The sequence below is a fragment of the Cyprinus carpio genome, chromosome B23 (assembly GCF_018340385.1).
Source record: "Cyprinus carpio isolate SPL01 chromosome B23, ASM1834038v1, whole genome shotgun sequence".
In the NCBI taxonomy this organism is placed as follows: Eukaryota; Metazoa; Chordata; class Actinopteri; order Cypriniformes; family Cyprinidae; genus Cyprinus; species Cyprinus carpio.
Genome location: NC_056619.1, coordinates 15908163 through 15923472, shown reverse-complemented (window position 1 = coordinate 15923472; position 15310 = coordinate 15908163). Strand labels below are relative to the sequence as shown.

At 34.6% G+C, this 15310-nt stretch overlaps 2 protein-coding genes across 2 annotated transcripts; both read right to left on the bottom strand.

Annotated features, from left to right (window-relative positions):
* Window positions 1-1284: 1284 nt before the first annotated feature.
* ttpal (tocopherol (alpha) transfer protein-like) lies at window positions 1285-4125 on the bottom strand. Its single transcript, XM_019071429.2, is given in 4 exon segments — window positions 1285-2157; window positions 2247-2357; window positions 2432-2625; window positions 3681-4125. Coding segments are annotated over 4 exon segments (1026 nt in total). The 5' UTR covers window positions 4123-4125; the 3' UTR covers window positions 1285-1878.
* A 4862-nt stretch (window positions 4126-8987) lies between these two features.
* Window positions 8988-15238, bottom strand: LOC109054122 (hepatocyte nuclear factor 4-alpha-like). The gene is made up of 10 exons (XM_019071428.2): window positions 15013-15238; window positions 13331-13502; window positions 13110-13204; window positions 12522-12628; window positions 11971-12126; window positions 11418-11505; window positions 11160-11312; window positions 10827-11063; window positions 10371-10493; window positions 8988-10023 (listed from the first exon to the last, which is right to left on the bottom strand). The coding sequence occupies exons 1-10, from the start codon at window positions 15125-15127 to the stop codon at window positions 9881-9883; spliced, it is 1389 nt and encodes a 462-aa protein (XP_018926973.1). The 5' UTR covers window positions 15128-15238; the 3' UTR covers window positions 8988-9880.
* Between the last annotated feature and the right edge of the window lie 72 nt (window positions 15239-15310).

Below are 15310 nucleotides of genomic sequence, written 5' to 3'. Positions count from 1 at the left end.
TTTAGGGGTCGGCTGTGGGTTCCTCATTTCTGAAAACTTTATACTTTGAAGAATTTATTAATGTAAAAAATTAAGCATGGTCATTTCTGAAAACTTTATACTTTGAAAAAATAATAAAAATTAAAAGGATTTTACGGTGTTTTGTGCCAGTGAAGACATTTTCTATGGAGGACTAAACCTGCAAAAACAATAAATAAATAAATAAATAAATATGCAAATAAATAAATAAAGGATTGGGGAATGCAGGGACTGTAGAATATGCAGGGTACATCTTAATTCACTTCTTTACATTACCCTATGGAGTAAATATGCAAATAAATAAATAAATGTGTGTATAAATACACCCATTCTTGTTTAAATGCATATATAAATAATTAAACGTGTGATGAAAGTAACCAAATAAATAAAATAAATTGGTAGGCAAAAATGGGAAATGTTTAAGGAAATGCTAAACTCTTCCTAACTGTTTTCTTTTAATCACTCTGAGTGTAGTTTCACATTTAGTTTCACGCAGAGGAAAAAATAAATGGGGAGCTACATTCAGAAATAAATGACTGATTAAAAGAAAACAGTTTAGCATTTCCTTAAACATTTTCCATTTGGCCACCAATTTATTTTATTTATTTGACTACTTTCATCACACGTTTATTTATATGTATTTAAACTTGAATATGTGTATTTATACACAGATTTATTTATTTATTTGCTTATTTATTTATTGTTTTTGCAGGTTTAGTCCTCCATAATTTTCCAGCTATAGGAAGAAAGGAAGTGTGCTAGTGGATGAGGTTTCTGTCAGATGGTGAATGTCTCCATCTTCTGGTGAACTCCATACTACACGGTACTTCTACAGCCAACCAATAATAACAGAATAATTTCTGAACTTTGAAAATGATCATCTTTATTGACTGTTTCACAAAATATTTAAATAAGATACGTCTACAATACTGACATTAAACATAAGGCTTAAAAACAAGGCATAAAATGTGCTCAGTAGACAAAAATTAAATTGCATCCCTTAATACTTAAAAATAAAACAAACCAGTTATCTTTACAAGGTGTATACAACATTAAAGGTTAATATTCATCTGAAGAATTTTGGCAAATGACAATATACAAACACACTGTGAATTGGCCACTTAACTTTAAAAATATTGTGTTGTTGAGACGTAAATAAGTGTAATGCGCTAACTGACCTCAGATTAATATGCTTTACATGTACCACTATCTTAAAACCAAACAACATAAAAGCATAACAAAAAACTAAAAAAAATGTAACGCTTATAATTACAATGGTATTGTGTGTTAAAAAAAAAAAAAAAAAAAATGTAACGCACACTCGCGAAGAGTTAAAGACATAAACAAGGAAAACAATATTTTAGAGCGGTCCGCAAATTGGAAATAAACATGATCATTATTTTATTCTCAGTAAGATAAAATAATATTTTGGACTGAGGCTTTAAAATGTAAAAATGCACATTGTTATTGCTTTGGATATAACTGACATGAGCTACTATCTCCAATGTGCTATCTAAATATCTAATTTTCCCTTCCCCGTAAATTAAGGCAAGCAATATTTGATTTGTGACATAAAATAAGAATGATGTAGTGCTGATCATTGTTTTAGACATTTAAATACTCATTGTAACAAATACAGAGATATATTAAAACCCAAGGCTAAGAGTATTCTGAAAATGATTTTGAATCAAGTTTTTGGTAACCAGATTAAGCCTAAGCAATAAGAATATATCCAGCATCTAAATGGCTGTCTGTATTAGATATTTTAATCGGTCAGACTCATCCGGTGACCTGTGAATACATAGTTGGGTCATAGCTAAACAAATGTCTCAAAAGAAGCCATTGCACATTGCCAGGAGGTCAGTAACAATAATAAAGCTGGGAGCGCAGATGTCTGAAGGAGTCCTCTCCATGTGCGCCAGCTTGCTCTCCCTCAAATAGCATGGAGTCTGGCATAACAACGCCCTCCAGCGGATCAGGCTGACAGAACTCCACCACAAACTCTTCCTCAGCCCCCAGCAGCGTTCTGGACCAGGCAGACATGTCAAGTCTTCCAGCCACTCCTCCATACTCTTGAGGGAGCACAGACTGAGGAATGACTCGATGGAGAGAGGCCAAGTCTGAACCGTGAAGGACATACTGTTGGGAGAAGACAGGCCCTTGTTTCCAGTATTATTGTGCTAGAAATGTCTGTGCGTAAATCCCAGTATAAGAAGCCAGTTACTTACCCTCTCTGCCATTTTCTCTTTCAAAAATGGCTTAATTATTGCAAAAATACCCTTGAAGATACGTGGCTCATTTACAATGTTTACAGCCTTTATTCTGATTGGGAAGCCATCCTAAAATACAAAAGCAGCAGTCGTCAGTGCTAGAAATCAATGACTTCATCGTGGCTACTTTTTCAGTGTCTTACCTGAAGGATACCGACAACTTTCTTTGCCAAAAGTGGTCCTGGATTAGAGGCTTGAGAGAGGCCAACTCCTGTATAATCCACCAGGATAACAATTCCATTCACTTGGGTTTCCTCAGGCTGAATCAGCTTCTCTAATGTCAAATAAATTGCCCGAATGTTGTCCACAAAAAATTAATAATCAAAAAACATCTTATCTAGTAAACAAAAAGACAACAAAAAAATTATAAAATATTTTTGTAAACAAATAAACAACTCAAAAAAAACACAATTCAATACACAAAGGTAAAAAAAAAAAAACAAACACAAAGCAACAAAAGACTTTAAAAAAAAAAGTTGAGGCACAGTTCCAAAAGACTTTAATCCTATAAAGCTGTGGATTCAAACTCAGTTCCTAGAGGGACACAGCCCTGCCCCAACACATGTAGTTTCCAAATAAGCCTAAATGACTTGATTAGCTGGATCAGGTGTGTTTAATTAGGGTTGAATCTAAACTGTGCAGGGCTGTGGCCCTCCAGGAACTGAGTTTGACACCCCTGCTATAAAGTATCATAATTCAATACATGAATTTCTAAGGCCTTGCTGAAAAACCTGTTGTAAAGAATCTTTTACATCTTCATAATATTCCATATATTTTAGTAAGTAAAATACCTTTTAGTATAATTCTAAAAACGTCCACCTTCAGGTCTTGGTATTTTTGCTGCAAAATCTTTACTGATTTTGATGACAAACCAATGACCACTATATTAAAAATATTTTAAGATGAACATTTGCTGGATTTAAGCAACCTAGGTTCACTGGATTAACCATACATTATTTTTTAGACAAATCATTTTGCATTATATGTTTTGACCCCTACAATGAAAACTACAGAGCTTTGATCATGAAACAACTCAATATAATCTTTAAATGGCATATTATTGGGAAATATAGAATGACAACTGACATGTATATGCACTTTATGTAAGTTTGCTACAGTATTATAATATCTCATTGATTAGCTATCAGAATTTCATCTTGCTTTTTTGGTTATATAAATATCAGCCGTACCAAATTGCATGTTTTTGGCCATTTTGGGCCTCTGAATAACACTGAGGTGTTCTCTTCCATTTTAAAAGGTTCTATTATTTTACTATTATGTAATATGCCAGGCTTCACATAGTTATTTTTTTATAATTCAATAATCTAACCCAAAGATTTGGATTTCATGTCTGATTAGGTCTCGTTAAGACAATATAAGAAGAAGCATTACCTGGACGTAGACACAGTATGTAGCGTCCATGAGGGTCTGGTCTGGGCAGCACAGTGAGAAAACCCAGATCTAGGACGTGCTTCACTGTAGAGGGCTTCAGGTCCTGAAACACCTCGGGCCAGGCTTTCCGGCTGCCGTGATAATTCAAGAGTAGCTGAAGTGCCCGGTCATAATCAAACTTTCTGGCCCTGAGGAAACGCAGCAGAAATGCATCGTCTAACCGCGTCCTCAGATTAGGGTGTTCTTTTAGTATCATATCTCGTAATGCCTGGACATCCCGGAGCCTCCATTCGGGCTTCTCCTGGAGCTCTTCCCGTGCCTTGGTCACTAGTTCAGGAGTCAGGGTGCAGGCGTAGATGGGTGGGGGTGGAGCAGGGAAGCCTACACCTGCCACCACTTCTCTTAGAGGGCCAAGATCAATGTGACCATTTTGGTCTGCCATGGGCTATTGATATAAAAAAACATAAAAGACCAACAAATATAAAATAATGTAAAATGCAAACAAAGAAAATGCCATGGGCAATTGGATTTCCAAAGTTTTAGCAAATTTTAAACAATGTCTCAAAATACAACAATGCAGTACAAAAGAACATTTACAATAAATAAGGAACAAATAAGCATATTTCATTTATGTTGATTCAGCTTAAAATAATTCAATTTATTACTAAGTAATGGAACCTGTATTAGCTGTTAATGTACTTAAGAAGTATTTTCTTTTCCCTTCAATAGACTAGTGAGAAAATCAATATTTTTTGTTGGTAAATATTAGATTTTGAAGACATTGGGTTCATATTTATACAATGAAAATGTACCTCTTTCTGATGACCATTAAATTAAAGTAATCATGGTATTATTTTCTGCAGTATTTTCTAAATACAGCAAGATGTTTTATAAGGAACAACTGTAGTTGGACTCATAAGCTTAAACATGAACTGCACTATCATATGAATAAGAAAAATGTATTTATCTTTAATAACTGATGTCAGAACCATAGCTAAATCAATATGAAATCATCTTGACGCTTCTGTACTTTAAACATATGAAAGCCACGCTTGGTACTTTAAAATGCTGAATGATTACATTTATCGTGATAGCTTCAGTTTTAAACGTTTATAAGTTGATGCCTTTCAAGTAAAACCGAACACAAATCGAACGGAATATAATCAACCTACCTAAGAAATCCGCAATCAGTTCCGTGTACAGGGAGAAGCCGTTCTACCATTGGTCATTCTGTATCATGTGATGTATGACGAAAGACACGTTTATTCTGACTGGTTCCCTTAAAGCGGAAACATCGAGATATCCCAGTTAATATGCAGAGGCAATTATAAACAAGTAGCTTGTAGTCTGATTTACCGTAAAATGGAGACTTTGACTATATGACGGTATCAAACATTGCTCGGATTGTTTGAGCATCTTTACAGCGCAACATTGGCTTAACTAATGGCGTAGGTTTGGGGGCGGGACTATGTGTTTTTTGGCCAATTGCAGCAGACACAACGAGTGCTCGGGGTAACCTGTTCAGTGTTGCCAACTTAGCAATTTTGTTGCTAAATTTAGCAACTTTTCAGACTACCCTAGCAACTTTTTCTTCCAAAAGCACCTAGCAACAAATTGAGCTATTTTTATTTTATTTGGCTACTTTTAGCAACTTTTAATAAGTGACTCAAACAAAAAAAAAAGGATTCCACATTTTCCATCTAAATTTCACAAAAAGAGGAAAGCGATACACCTTGTTTTACCTGTGATTGTTGATCAGTCAGTACTTTGTAAGAAAATATATATCATATATATAAATAAGTGCTGTCAAATGATTAATCACGATTAATCACATCCAAAAAATAAAAGTTTTTGTTTACATAATATATGCGTGTAATGCTGTGTTATATTTATTATGTATATATAATTACAAACACATGCATGTATACATTTAAGAAAAAATATGTTATGTTTATATATTAAATATATTTATATATAATATAAAATATAAGAATATAAATATATAAATGGTATATACATGTAAAAATATTTTCAAAAAATTTTTACTGTATGTGTATGTATTTATATATACATAATAAATATACACAGTACACATACATATATTATGTAAACAAAAACTTTTATTTTGGGATGCGATTAATCGCGATTAATCATTTGACAGCACTAATATAAATATATATTTCTATATCTAGAAAAAAAAAGTGAAAAAGATAGGCTACTAGTAATGTTTCCAGGACATTTTCCATTATCCATTGTAAAACCTGGAAACCCGAAAACACAAAATACAATGCGTAATTGAAAATTGAAAAAATGCAGGTAAAAACCTGTGAATTCTTTTCTTAGAGTGTAGCATACTGACTACTAATACACTGGTTAAAACTAGTTCAGAATGTGTAGTTTTACTAGTTTACTAGCTAATAAAAAAACTTGTAAGCGTTCAAAAATGTGTAAGTGTTCAATAATTCAATATTGTATATAAAAATATTTATTTTAACATTATATTATGCATTTATACTATTTTACGAACAAATGTAATGTAAAAATATATTTTTTACTGAGATTTGATGTAGTGACAATTTTGCGTCGTGATTATGTAATGACGTCATCACGCAATGACATCACAATGTAATTTAGCAACTTTTAGCAACAAAACAACCTTCCTTTAGCAACTTTCCCTGAAAATTAGTTGGCAACAGTGAACTTGTTTAGTTACATGCAAGGGGGCATTGTTTGCTTTGAGCAAAAGTGGCGTTGGGTTTGGTTATAAAAATCGACTTTTACTTTTCATATGCTGTTAATAGGCCCACACCTTGTTTACATTCTGTCCCATCGAAGTACACTAGGTTGTTCGAAACAGTTATGAAATAAAAATGTTGAACTAGGCTAACATTATATCTTGAAAGCTAGCCTACTTGATACTAGGTTTATTGAATTATAGACGTGATTAACGTCAGGTTCATTCAATAACTGGCACATCTGGTTATATCATTCCTGACAAAGATTTCTTAAGAGAAACTATCAGTAAAGGCGCCTGCTTTATGAATCGTTTTATTGTCTGTTATCAGTATTGAGAAGCACACACCCCCAGCACTAAAAATCCTTGACCATTCTCTGCCACGTACACTTACTTTTATCATCTTGTTTTGAAGCAGGTTTTACGGCTGGAGATGATTAAGAGCAAGAAAAGTTCTTCTGAAAAACTTTTGCCATTGAATAAGGCTTTAAATTTGGAAGGAAAAGCCTTATGCATGATCACAGGTTAAGTGCCTGCTGAAAAATAAATAAATACAAAATCTTAAACCTGTCTTATTTTGCTGGATTTTATCTGTTCTTCAAGCCTGGCCTGATATTTCTCTGAAACCTGTCCATGACTTTTAGCAACTTTTAATAAGTGACTCAAACAAAAAAAAAAGGATTCCACATTTTCCATCTAAATTTCACAAAAAGAGGAAAGCGATACACCTTGTTTTACCTGTGATTTCAAATCATTAATCACTATTAAACAAAAACAAAAAAAAAATATATAAATTAGTGCTGTCAAATGATTAATCACGATTAATCACATCCAAAATAAAAGTTTTTGTTTACATAATATATGGTGTATGCTGTGTATATTTATTATGTATATATATTTACAAACACATGCATGTATACATTTAAGAAAAATATGTTATGTTTATATATAAATATATTTATATATAATATAAAATATAAGAATATAAATATATAAATGTATATACATGTAAATATTTTCAAAAAAATTTTTACTGTATGTGTATGTATTTTATATATACATAATAAATATACACAGTACACATAAATATAGTATGTAAACAAAAACTTTTATTTTGGATGCGAATCGCGATTAATCATTTGACAGCACTAATATAAATATATTCATTTCTATATCTAGAAAAAAATGAAAAAGATAGGCTACTAGTAATTTTCCAGGACATTTTCCATTATCCATTGTAAACCTGGAACCCGAAACACAAAATACAATGCGTAATTGAAAATTGAAAAAATGCAGGTAAAAACCTGTGAATTCTTTTTAGAGTGTAGCATACAGACTACTAATACACTGGTTAAAACTAGTTCAGAATGTGTAGTTTTACTAGTTTACTAGCTAATAAAAAAAACTTGTAAGCGTTCAAAAATGTGTAAGTGTTCAATAATTCAATATTGTATATAAAAATATTTATTTTAACATTATATTATGCATTTATATTATTTTACGAACAAATGTAATGTAAAAATATATTTTTTACTGAGATTTGATGTAGTGACAATTTGCGTCGTGATTATGTAATGACGTCATCACGCAATGACATCACAATGTAATTTAGCAACTTTTAGCAACAAAACAACCTTCCTTTAGCAACTTTCCCTGAAAATTAGTTGGCAACAGTGAACTTGTTTAGTTACATGCAAGGGGGCATTGTTTGCTTTGAGCAAAAGTGGCGTTGGGTTTGGTTATAAAAATCGACTTTTACTTTTCATATGCTGTTAATAGGCCACACCTTGTTACATTCTGTCCCATCGAAGTACACTAGGTGTTCGAAACAGTTATGAAATAAAAATGTTGAACTAGGCTAACATTATATCTTGAAAGCTAGCCTACTTGATACTAGGTTTATTGAATTATAGACGTGATTAACGTCAGGTTCATTCAATAACTGGCACATCTGGTTATATCATTCCTGACAAAGATTTCTTAAGAGAAACTATCAGTAAAGGCGCCTGCTTTATGAATCGTTTTATTGTCTGTTATCAGTATTGAGAAGCACACACCCCCAGCACTAAAAATCCTTGACCATTCTCTGCCACGTACACTTACTTTTATCATCTTGTTTTGAAGCAGGTTTTAAACGGCTGGAGATGATTAAGAGCAAGAAAAGTTCTTCGGACAAACAATTTTGCCATTGAATAAGGCTTTAAATTTGGAAGGAAAAGCCTTATGCATGATCACAGGTTAAGTGCCTGCTGAAAAATAAATAAATACAAAATCTTAAACCTGTCTTATTTTGCTGGATTTTATCTGTTCTTCAAGCCTGGCCTGATATTTCTCTGAAACCTGTCCAAATCCAGACCAACAAACCACTTTAGACTGGTTAAAGTTGGATTTTCTAGGAGGGTATATAATAATAAAAACGATTATTGAGATGTTAACTCAGACCACCCACTGAAATTATGGTGGACGCTGTTTAAAAACTTACAATATTATATAGCAGCTTGTGTGACCTAAAGATAAGATTCAAAAAGATAATTATAAAGATATGAATGGAAAGAAACAACAGCACGCTTTTATGTAAAAATATAGCCTTGACATTTAATATCAGTTCACATTGCAAGTCTGAAATAACCCTTCTCCCTGAAGGCAGTCATTGTAAATTGGCAGTAAATGACCAACATGTAAAACTATAAATGAGTGTGACATTCTCTTACTGTATGCATACATACATATCACTAGTTACAGTTAAGGGGTTGAACAGGAGACAGTTTTTTTTTTTTAAATTCTAAAATCATTTATTAGAATAGACTAAATCCATTTATGAAAAAAGGAAATTATTATATTTACAATTGAAGTATGGCACAAACAGAAAAATATGAAATGCACATACTTGTAGCATACATAAAATAATTACCAGCATTTTGGTAAATAACAATATTTCCAAGGCACAAAATGATACGTATTCTATCAGGCTACCGTAAAAGTACTATAAGAGCCAGAAGCAAGCTGTTAAAATACTGTACAATAAAACAAACATCTGATCACATTCAGGCCTGCTGTAACATTTATGGAACTCAAACTCTCCTTGAAAGGAGAATAAAACTTGCATAGCCTTTGTATAATATGGTCTTTTCTGACTTTTTAAATTCTGTTGTGACTCCTTGGGTAGTATAAGTATGCACCACTAGTTCATTCTAAAACATACATACAGCAAACAAATGAAATGGGATGAACATATATATATTTAAAGTGTGATTGCTGCACACCTTTAAACTCAACTATTTTGGTCTAAAGTTCTTAAAATAGGAAATTCTGAACAATTTCACTTTGTCTTTGCTAAAAACCTTAAAAGAAACAGCTAGTGAATATAAATGTCAGTGTTACTGTGTCCAGACGCCTATGAGAATGAATTGCCGCACTTAGCACAGCCTATTCATAGTACAAACTTGATCTGTATTTCTCTGTGTACTCAGATGGCCTCTTGTTTGGTGATGGTTGGTTGAGGGATGGAGCTTGGTTGTTTTGGCACTGTGGCTATAACCCCCGGTGCCATTTTGTAATGATCAGAACCTGAGGCTGTCGGGGGAGATGGGATTGGAGTTTCTGGAGTGGCTGTTTTGGGGGGGGGGAAGCAAGAGGATACATTAAATCAAGGGGTATTATGGAACCTTAAATAAACATAATTTGCATAGCATGATAACATGCGAAAGAAAGAAACCATTGGTTGACACACAATAAGCATGCTTATGAAATTTCTGAAGGCATTAGGGTAGAAAAGCATTACAGTAGCCTTCTTTAATAAAAATAAGCCTGATTAGTTTCTACGATTTTGGCAGGGATTACTCCAACAAGCCTGTTTGTCCCTGACTACCTGGTTTTCACATTTTAAGGACCTATATTTTCTGTTAGCTCTTCCTTCATAACAAATTTTCTTTCACTCAGTCCAAGAAGTTACTTACACATCTGGCCATTGTGAATTGGAGTGGCCATGTTTGTGGTGACTATGACATTGTTACTGAGGTGCTCCTGGACCAGATGTGGGTGTAGAGAATGATGGGCATGAGGAGCTTCATTAGCAGAACCTGACAGGAAAAGAGAGTCATTAAATCTCTGATTGGGAAGATCATTTACAAATCTGAATCAAGTAGGAACCTGTGTTTTCAGTCTATATGATCTATGTAGAGCAGATTATAAAAAAAAAAAAAAACGGTGGTTATAGGCTGCCTTTTTTTTATCTTTTATAACAAGTTGTTCCTGTTTTTCCCAGATGTTTATCATGCATCTCAGATATTGCAGCTTTTGACAGCTATCAAAAGTTAAGGGTCATTTATATACAGTGCTGTGCCACATCTGTGATAACCATGACTTTGCAGTTATCTACAAAAAAATTTGTTTCATTAACAGAAATTAGTTACCTCCTAGAAGCATCTCTTGTAGCAGGTTGTCTATCTTCGCCATTCCAAACAATTTAACAAATTGGATTTGCTCGATCATTTGCCAGGTGATACTCTGTAGCGTTGGCAACAGAAGTAGTAGCTCGCCGAACCGTCCTCGTGAATCGTACTGTCGGTCATTTATGTAGTCCTCCAAACTAACTTGAACTTGGTATCGCATGCGTTTGATCTTGCTTGGGTCGCTTAAACCTTTGGCATCTACATGAGTAGTGAAAGATCATCACATTTGATCAGTTTGAAAACTCACTTGATATTCTGCTCTGTTTTGTCTATCTTTTAGGAAATTTTATCTACCTGGATCAAAAAATACAATGGCCTTCAAACAGGCATATTCATTGTCATCGATCTGGAGATCCTGGAAGGGAAGGACTAACTCATCAAGGATCCTTACAGCCACACGGCTCACCTCCAATTCGGGGAAATTTCGTGGAATTATATGATCATTACCTACGAGAATCATGGAAAATTGTGAGGTAAAACATTAGTAAAACAGCTTTAGTCTAGAAGACTGTCATATCCACATTTTCAATGTCTCTTGCTTAAAAAACGTACCTAATAGTAAAATGTCTTTATACAGCATGGAGCGTTTGGCAGCTCCTAGCAGCAGATGTTCTCCAGCATGAGCTCGCAGTAAAGCAACCTGAGACAAATGAACAAGCGTTTCTTTGGATAGAGTCCTTTTTATAACCATATCATCTCATTTTAACTAAAGATTAAATGTAGATATTTTTGAGGTATTTTAGAGGCAGAATTAGGTTGGTCTTCATGCCTGTATGCACATGTGTGTTTTCACGTGTATGTTTGTGTGAGAAGATGCGTTTTGAGGCGTTCTCACCCACAGCTAAAACACTGACCATGCCTCAGTGCTCAGCATGTTAATGATTCTGAATGTCTCAAGAAGAGATGTAACTTTCAAACCAGCTCATCATATTCTAACCTGAGCCATCTAAATACATTAACCACCCAAATTAAAGATCTCTGAACTTTTTTTCCGACTGATATAAAAATATGAGCCAGCTGGCAATAATATCTATGAAATATATATTGTAAGAGTACATTTTCAGCTAAATAAGATGTGCTTACCTCTAAATAAGAGGGATCTTACCTGATCATCCAGGGGAAGGTCACAGAATGCTGGGATGTATTTAGCCCATTCAACCAGCACCAGCAGCTGCTGTTTCATAGACTCGCACACATCGGTTATAGTGGCTACCTTCTTCGTTCTGATGTCGCCATTCAAGATAGGACCAGGTGATGAGATCTGCATAGTAGCATATGGGAGAATTTTACATTTATGTAAATCGTAAAATATATTTTAATTATATATTTTCATTTATGTGCCTTTAGATACACCCAGTGAAATATTGACTGTTTCCGAACGGGTTTCCAAAACAATCTCCCGGTTTACCATTGGTCAGATAGTTATTCCCCAAACCCACACTATTGGTTGAGCATGTGTTGTATGTGGTTCTAATTGGGATGCTCAAACAAACAGGGCAATGTTTTGATAGCTGTGCCACAGTGTTTACACTTTTTCAGAGGAATCAACCTACAGATGTATTACTTGTAGTCTCTTCATGTTAAACTGGGTTAAGAGAACATATTTTACACAATTCACCTTGTGATTTGAACATAGATTTGAATCACACCGTGTACCTGTCTAGAAAGGACATCAGCCTGAATGAGTGCGTTTATGGAGGGTAAGCTGCTGTCTTCATAGCTGGATCTTCTGGTGCTAATCCTGTCTCTTTCATTCTGCACAGCTGAGAATGAGAAATACACTTTTAATCAGCAAATTAACATTTAATTTAATTCAAATGCACATATAAGGTTTATTTTGTCCAAAAACAGCTCTGGTTAAACCATTGAAATATACTCTTTCGTTATCAGTAGTAGTGAACCAATTCTTACAACCAGTTGAAATTGCAGAGATGAGGGATATTTGCTGACTTTGTGAGAGGGGGGAGTCCTCAAGGTTGCGCTTTTTTTTCTTTTTTTTATCAGTGTGCAGTTATGATGGCTCTAAACTGTTTGTTCAGCATAAACCAGACATAGACCTCAGTGCATTGTTGACTGAACATTAACAAAATGTCTCTCACTAACTCTTTCCCTGCTGTTGCAACATCTCCCATTTGCGCCACCTCATCCCCTAACCTCCTAAACAGGGCAGGGGGATTTAATCTTTGTTTTTTTTTACTTCTTATGAGCATTATATGAATAAAATCTAACAGCATGAGCAAGTACCTTCCTTCTTCATCCCAGCTCGAAAACATTTCTTTAGTCTGCAGTACCGGCACTGATTTCTCTTGTCTTTGTCCACTATGCACTGTCTGTTAAATCTGTATGGAAAACTACTAAATTGGATGGAAACAAGAACCCCTTGCAAAATTGGATGGAAACGTGGTCTTTTAAGTAGAATTATGGCATTATGTTTGCAAAATTTCGCCAAAATGTAGGTTTCTGACCTGCAGGAATACATGTGGTTTTTGCGTACGCTGCGTCTGAAGAACCCCTTGCATCCGTCACAGCTGGAGGCTCCGTAGTGCTTTCCTGTGGCCCGGTCCCCACAGATGGCACATAGGGTGCCGGCCCCTAAGTGGTTGCCAACATTCATGGCACTCTCAGCTGACGAGGAGTCTGAAATAATGGAGGATCTTGAATTTAGTGTCACAAGTGATTTAAATTCTCTTTTCTGTTTTTAACTATTCTTTTCATGCCAAAAAAATAGTGTGAGAAAGAAGAGCTGCTTAATAAATAAATTAAATTAAGTTTATGTAATGCTGTGAAACACTTCTTTTTCTGAATGAGACTTAAATATCTGGGTTACAGATTGAACAAGTCAGACTCCTGATTCCAGACCAATCAGAGTTAAAGTAAATAGGGGAAAGGTCATGGGGTGAAAAATACTCTCAAAAAGACATTTTTATAGCTAAATCAATTGGCAGTGAATCATCATCATTAACATGAGCTGGAAAGGGCTGTTTGCTAAGTAATCCAGAAGTGATTAGTGCTAAACCTGTACAAAAGCTACAACAAGATCATCTTAGATTATGTGAACTCTAATTAGTGTTCTTGATGACCTACTTAACAAATAAAAAAAAAACCTTACCTTTTGATTCTTATGGGTCAGTTTGATTTAAAAAAGATTATGATGATGGTGATTTGATTTTATGTTGATGACAGAAATCATTTAAACATTAATCATTTCAAAAGCTCTGTGAGTTGTTAAATGTTTTTTTATTATGTTAGAGGTAATCAAAGATAATTACATTAAAACCCAAGCAATGATCAAAGGCAAAACGTAGTGGCTCATCAGTTTAAGTGAATATTTGGTGATCATCTATATGTAGGATAATTTGTGATTTCCCCTAAACTGTTGTGCTTAAATATAAGTGATTTAAAATGTTAAATATTGGCTATAATATATCACAAAAACAAAAAATCATAAACAAAAATAAAAAATAAATAAAAAAAAAATAAAAATAAATATAAATAAACACCAACACCATCAAAAAAAAATGAAAATCAAAATTTAGTATTTGGGTCAGTCAATTTTTTTTTTTTTTTTAAATAAAATGATGTTTTATTTTCAAGTGTCAATCTAACTCAAATGTAAACATTTTATAAATTGGACTCTTATTGCTTTACCTAAATATATCTACCATACATATGAGATTACTTTGTCAGGTCGATACTGGTTGGACATCAATTTGTTTTACAAAACCTAGACATGGGAGACTTGGCTGCGAAACATTTACATGACACCCTCTTTGCTCAGTAATCATTCATCCTGGTGTCAAACTTCTCTTGAAATACTATCCAAACAAGTCATTTTATCCCAAGCCGACTGTATGAGAACAAGCAAGAGGAGACGAATGAACCTCTTCTCCTTGTAGAGTACCCTGTCTGCAGGACAGAGCATGCTGTGCTTCTTATCTTCTCCTGAAAAATGCATTTTGTATTAGCTTTTACAATCAGTATTGGGTGTTCTGTGCAAAAGGTTACGAACCTGCCAATTGGCACTTAACTATAAGCCTATCAACCCTGTTAAACATCTGCCTCCCACACTTGACCATATACTACATACTAGCCTATATAAGTCACTAAAGGTCTCAAAGTTCACCGCGGGTCTGAGCAGATGACTCACCTGTGCTCATCGCAAGCACTTGCATGTTCTCAAACTCCAGGGTGGTGTAGGCTGGGTCCAAGGCCTCGCTATAGTCTGCCATCTCCATGTCTACTAGTGGTTTGGACAAACGCATTCTCAGCTACCTGATGCTGGGGGGAAAGACTTGTCCTCTCCACAGCGTTTGGACACCCCCTCATAGGCCAAGCCCCTCCTCTCGGAGGGGTAGACACCTCTGAGTGACAGGGGCCATGTCCTCAAGGGCAAAGATGAGGCTTGCTGTGATTGACAGTTCGGGCCTCCTCCCAGGGCACGGCCC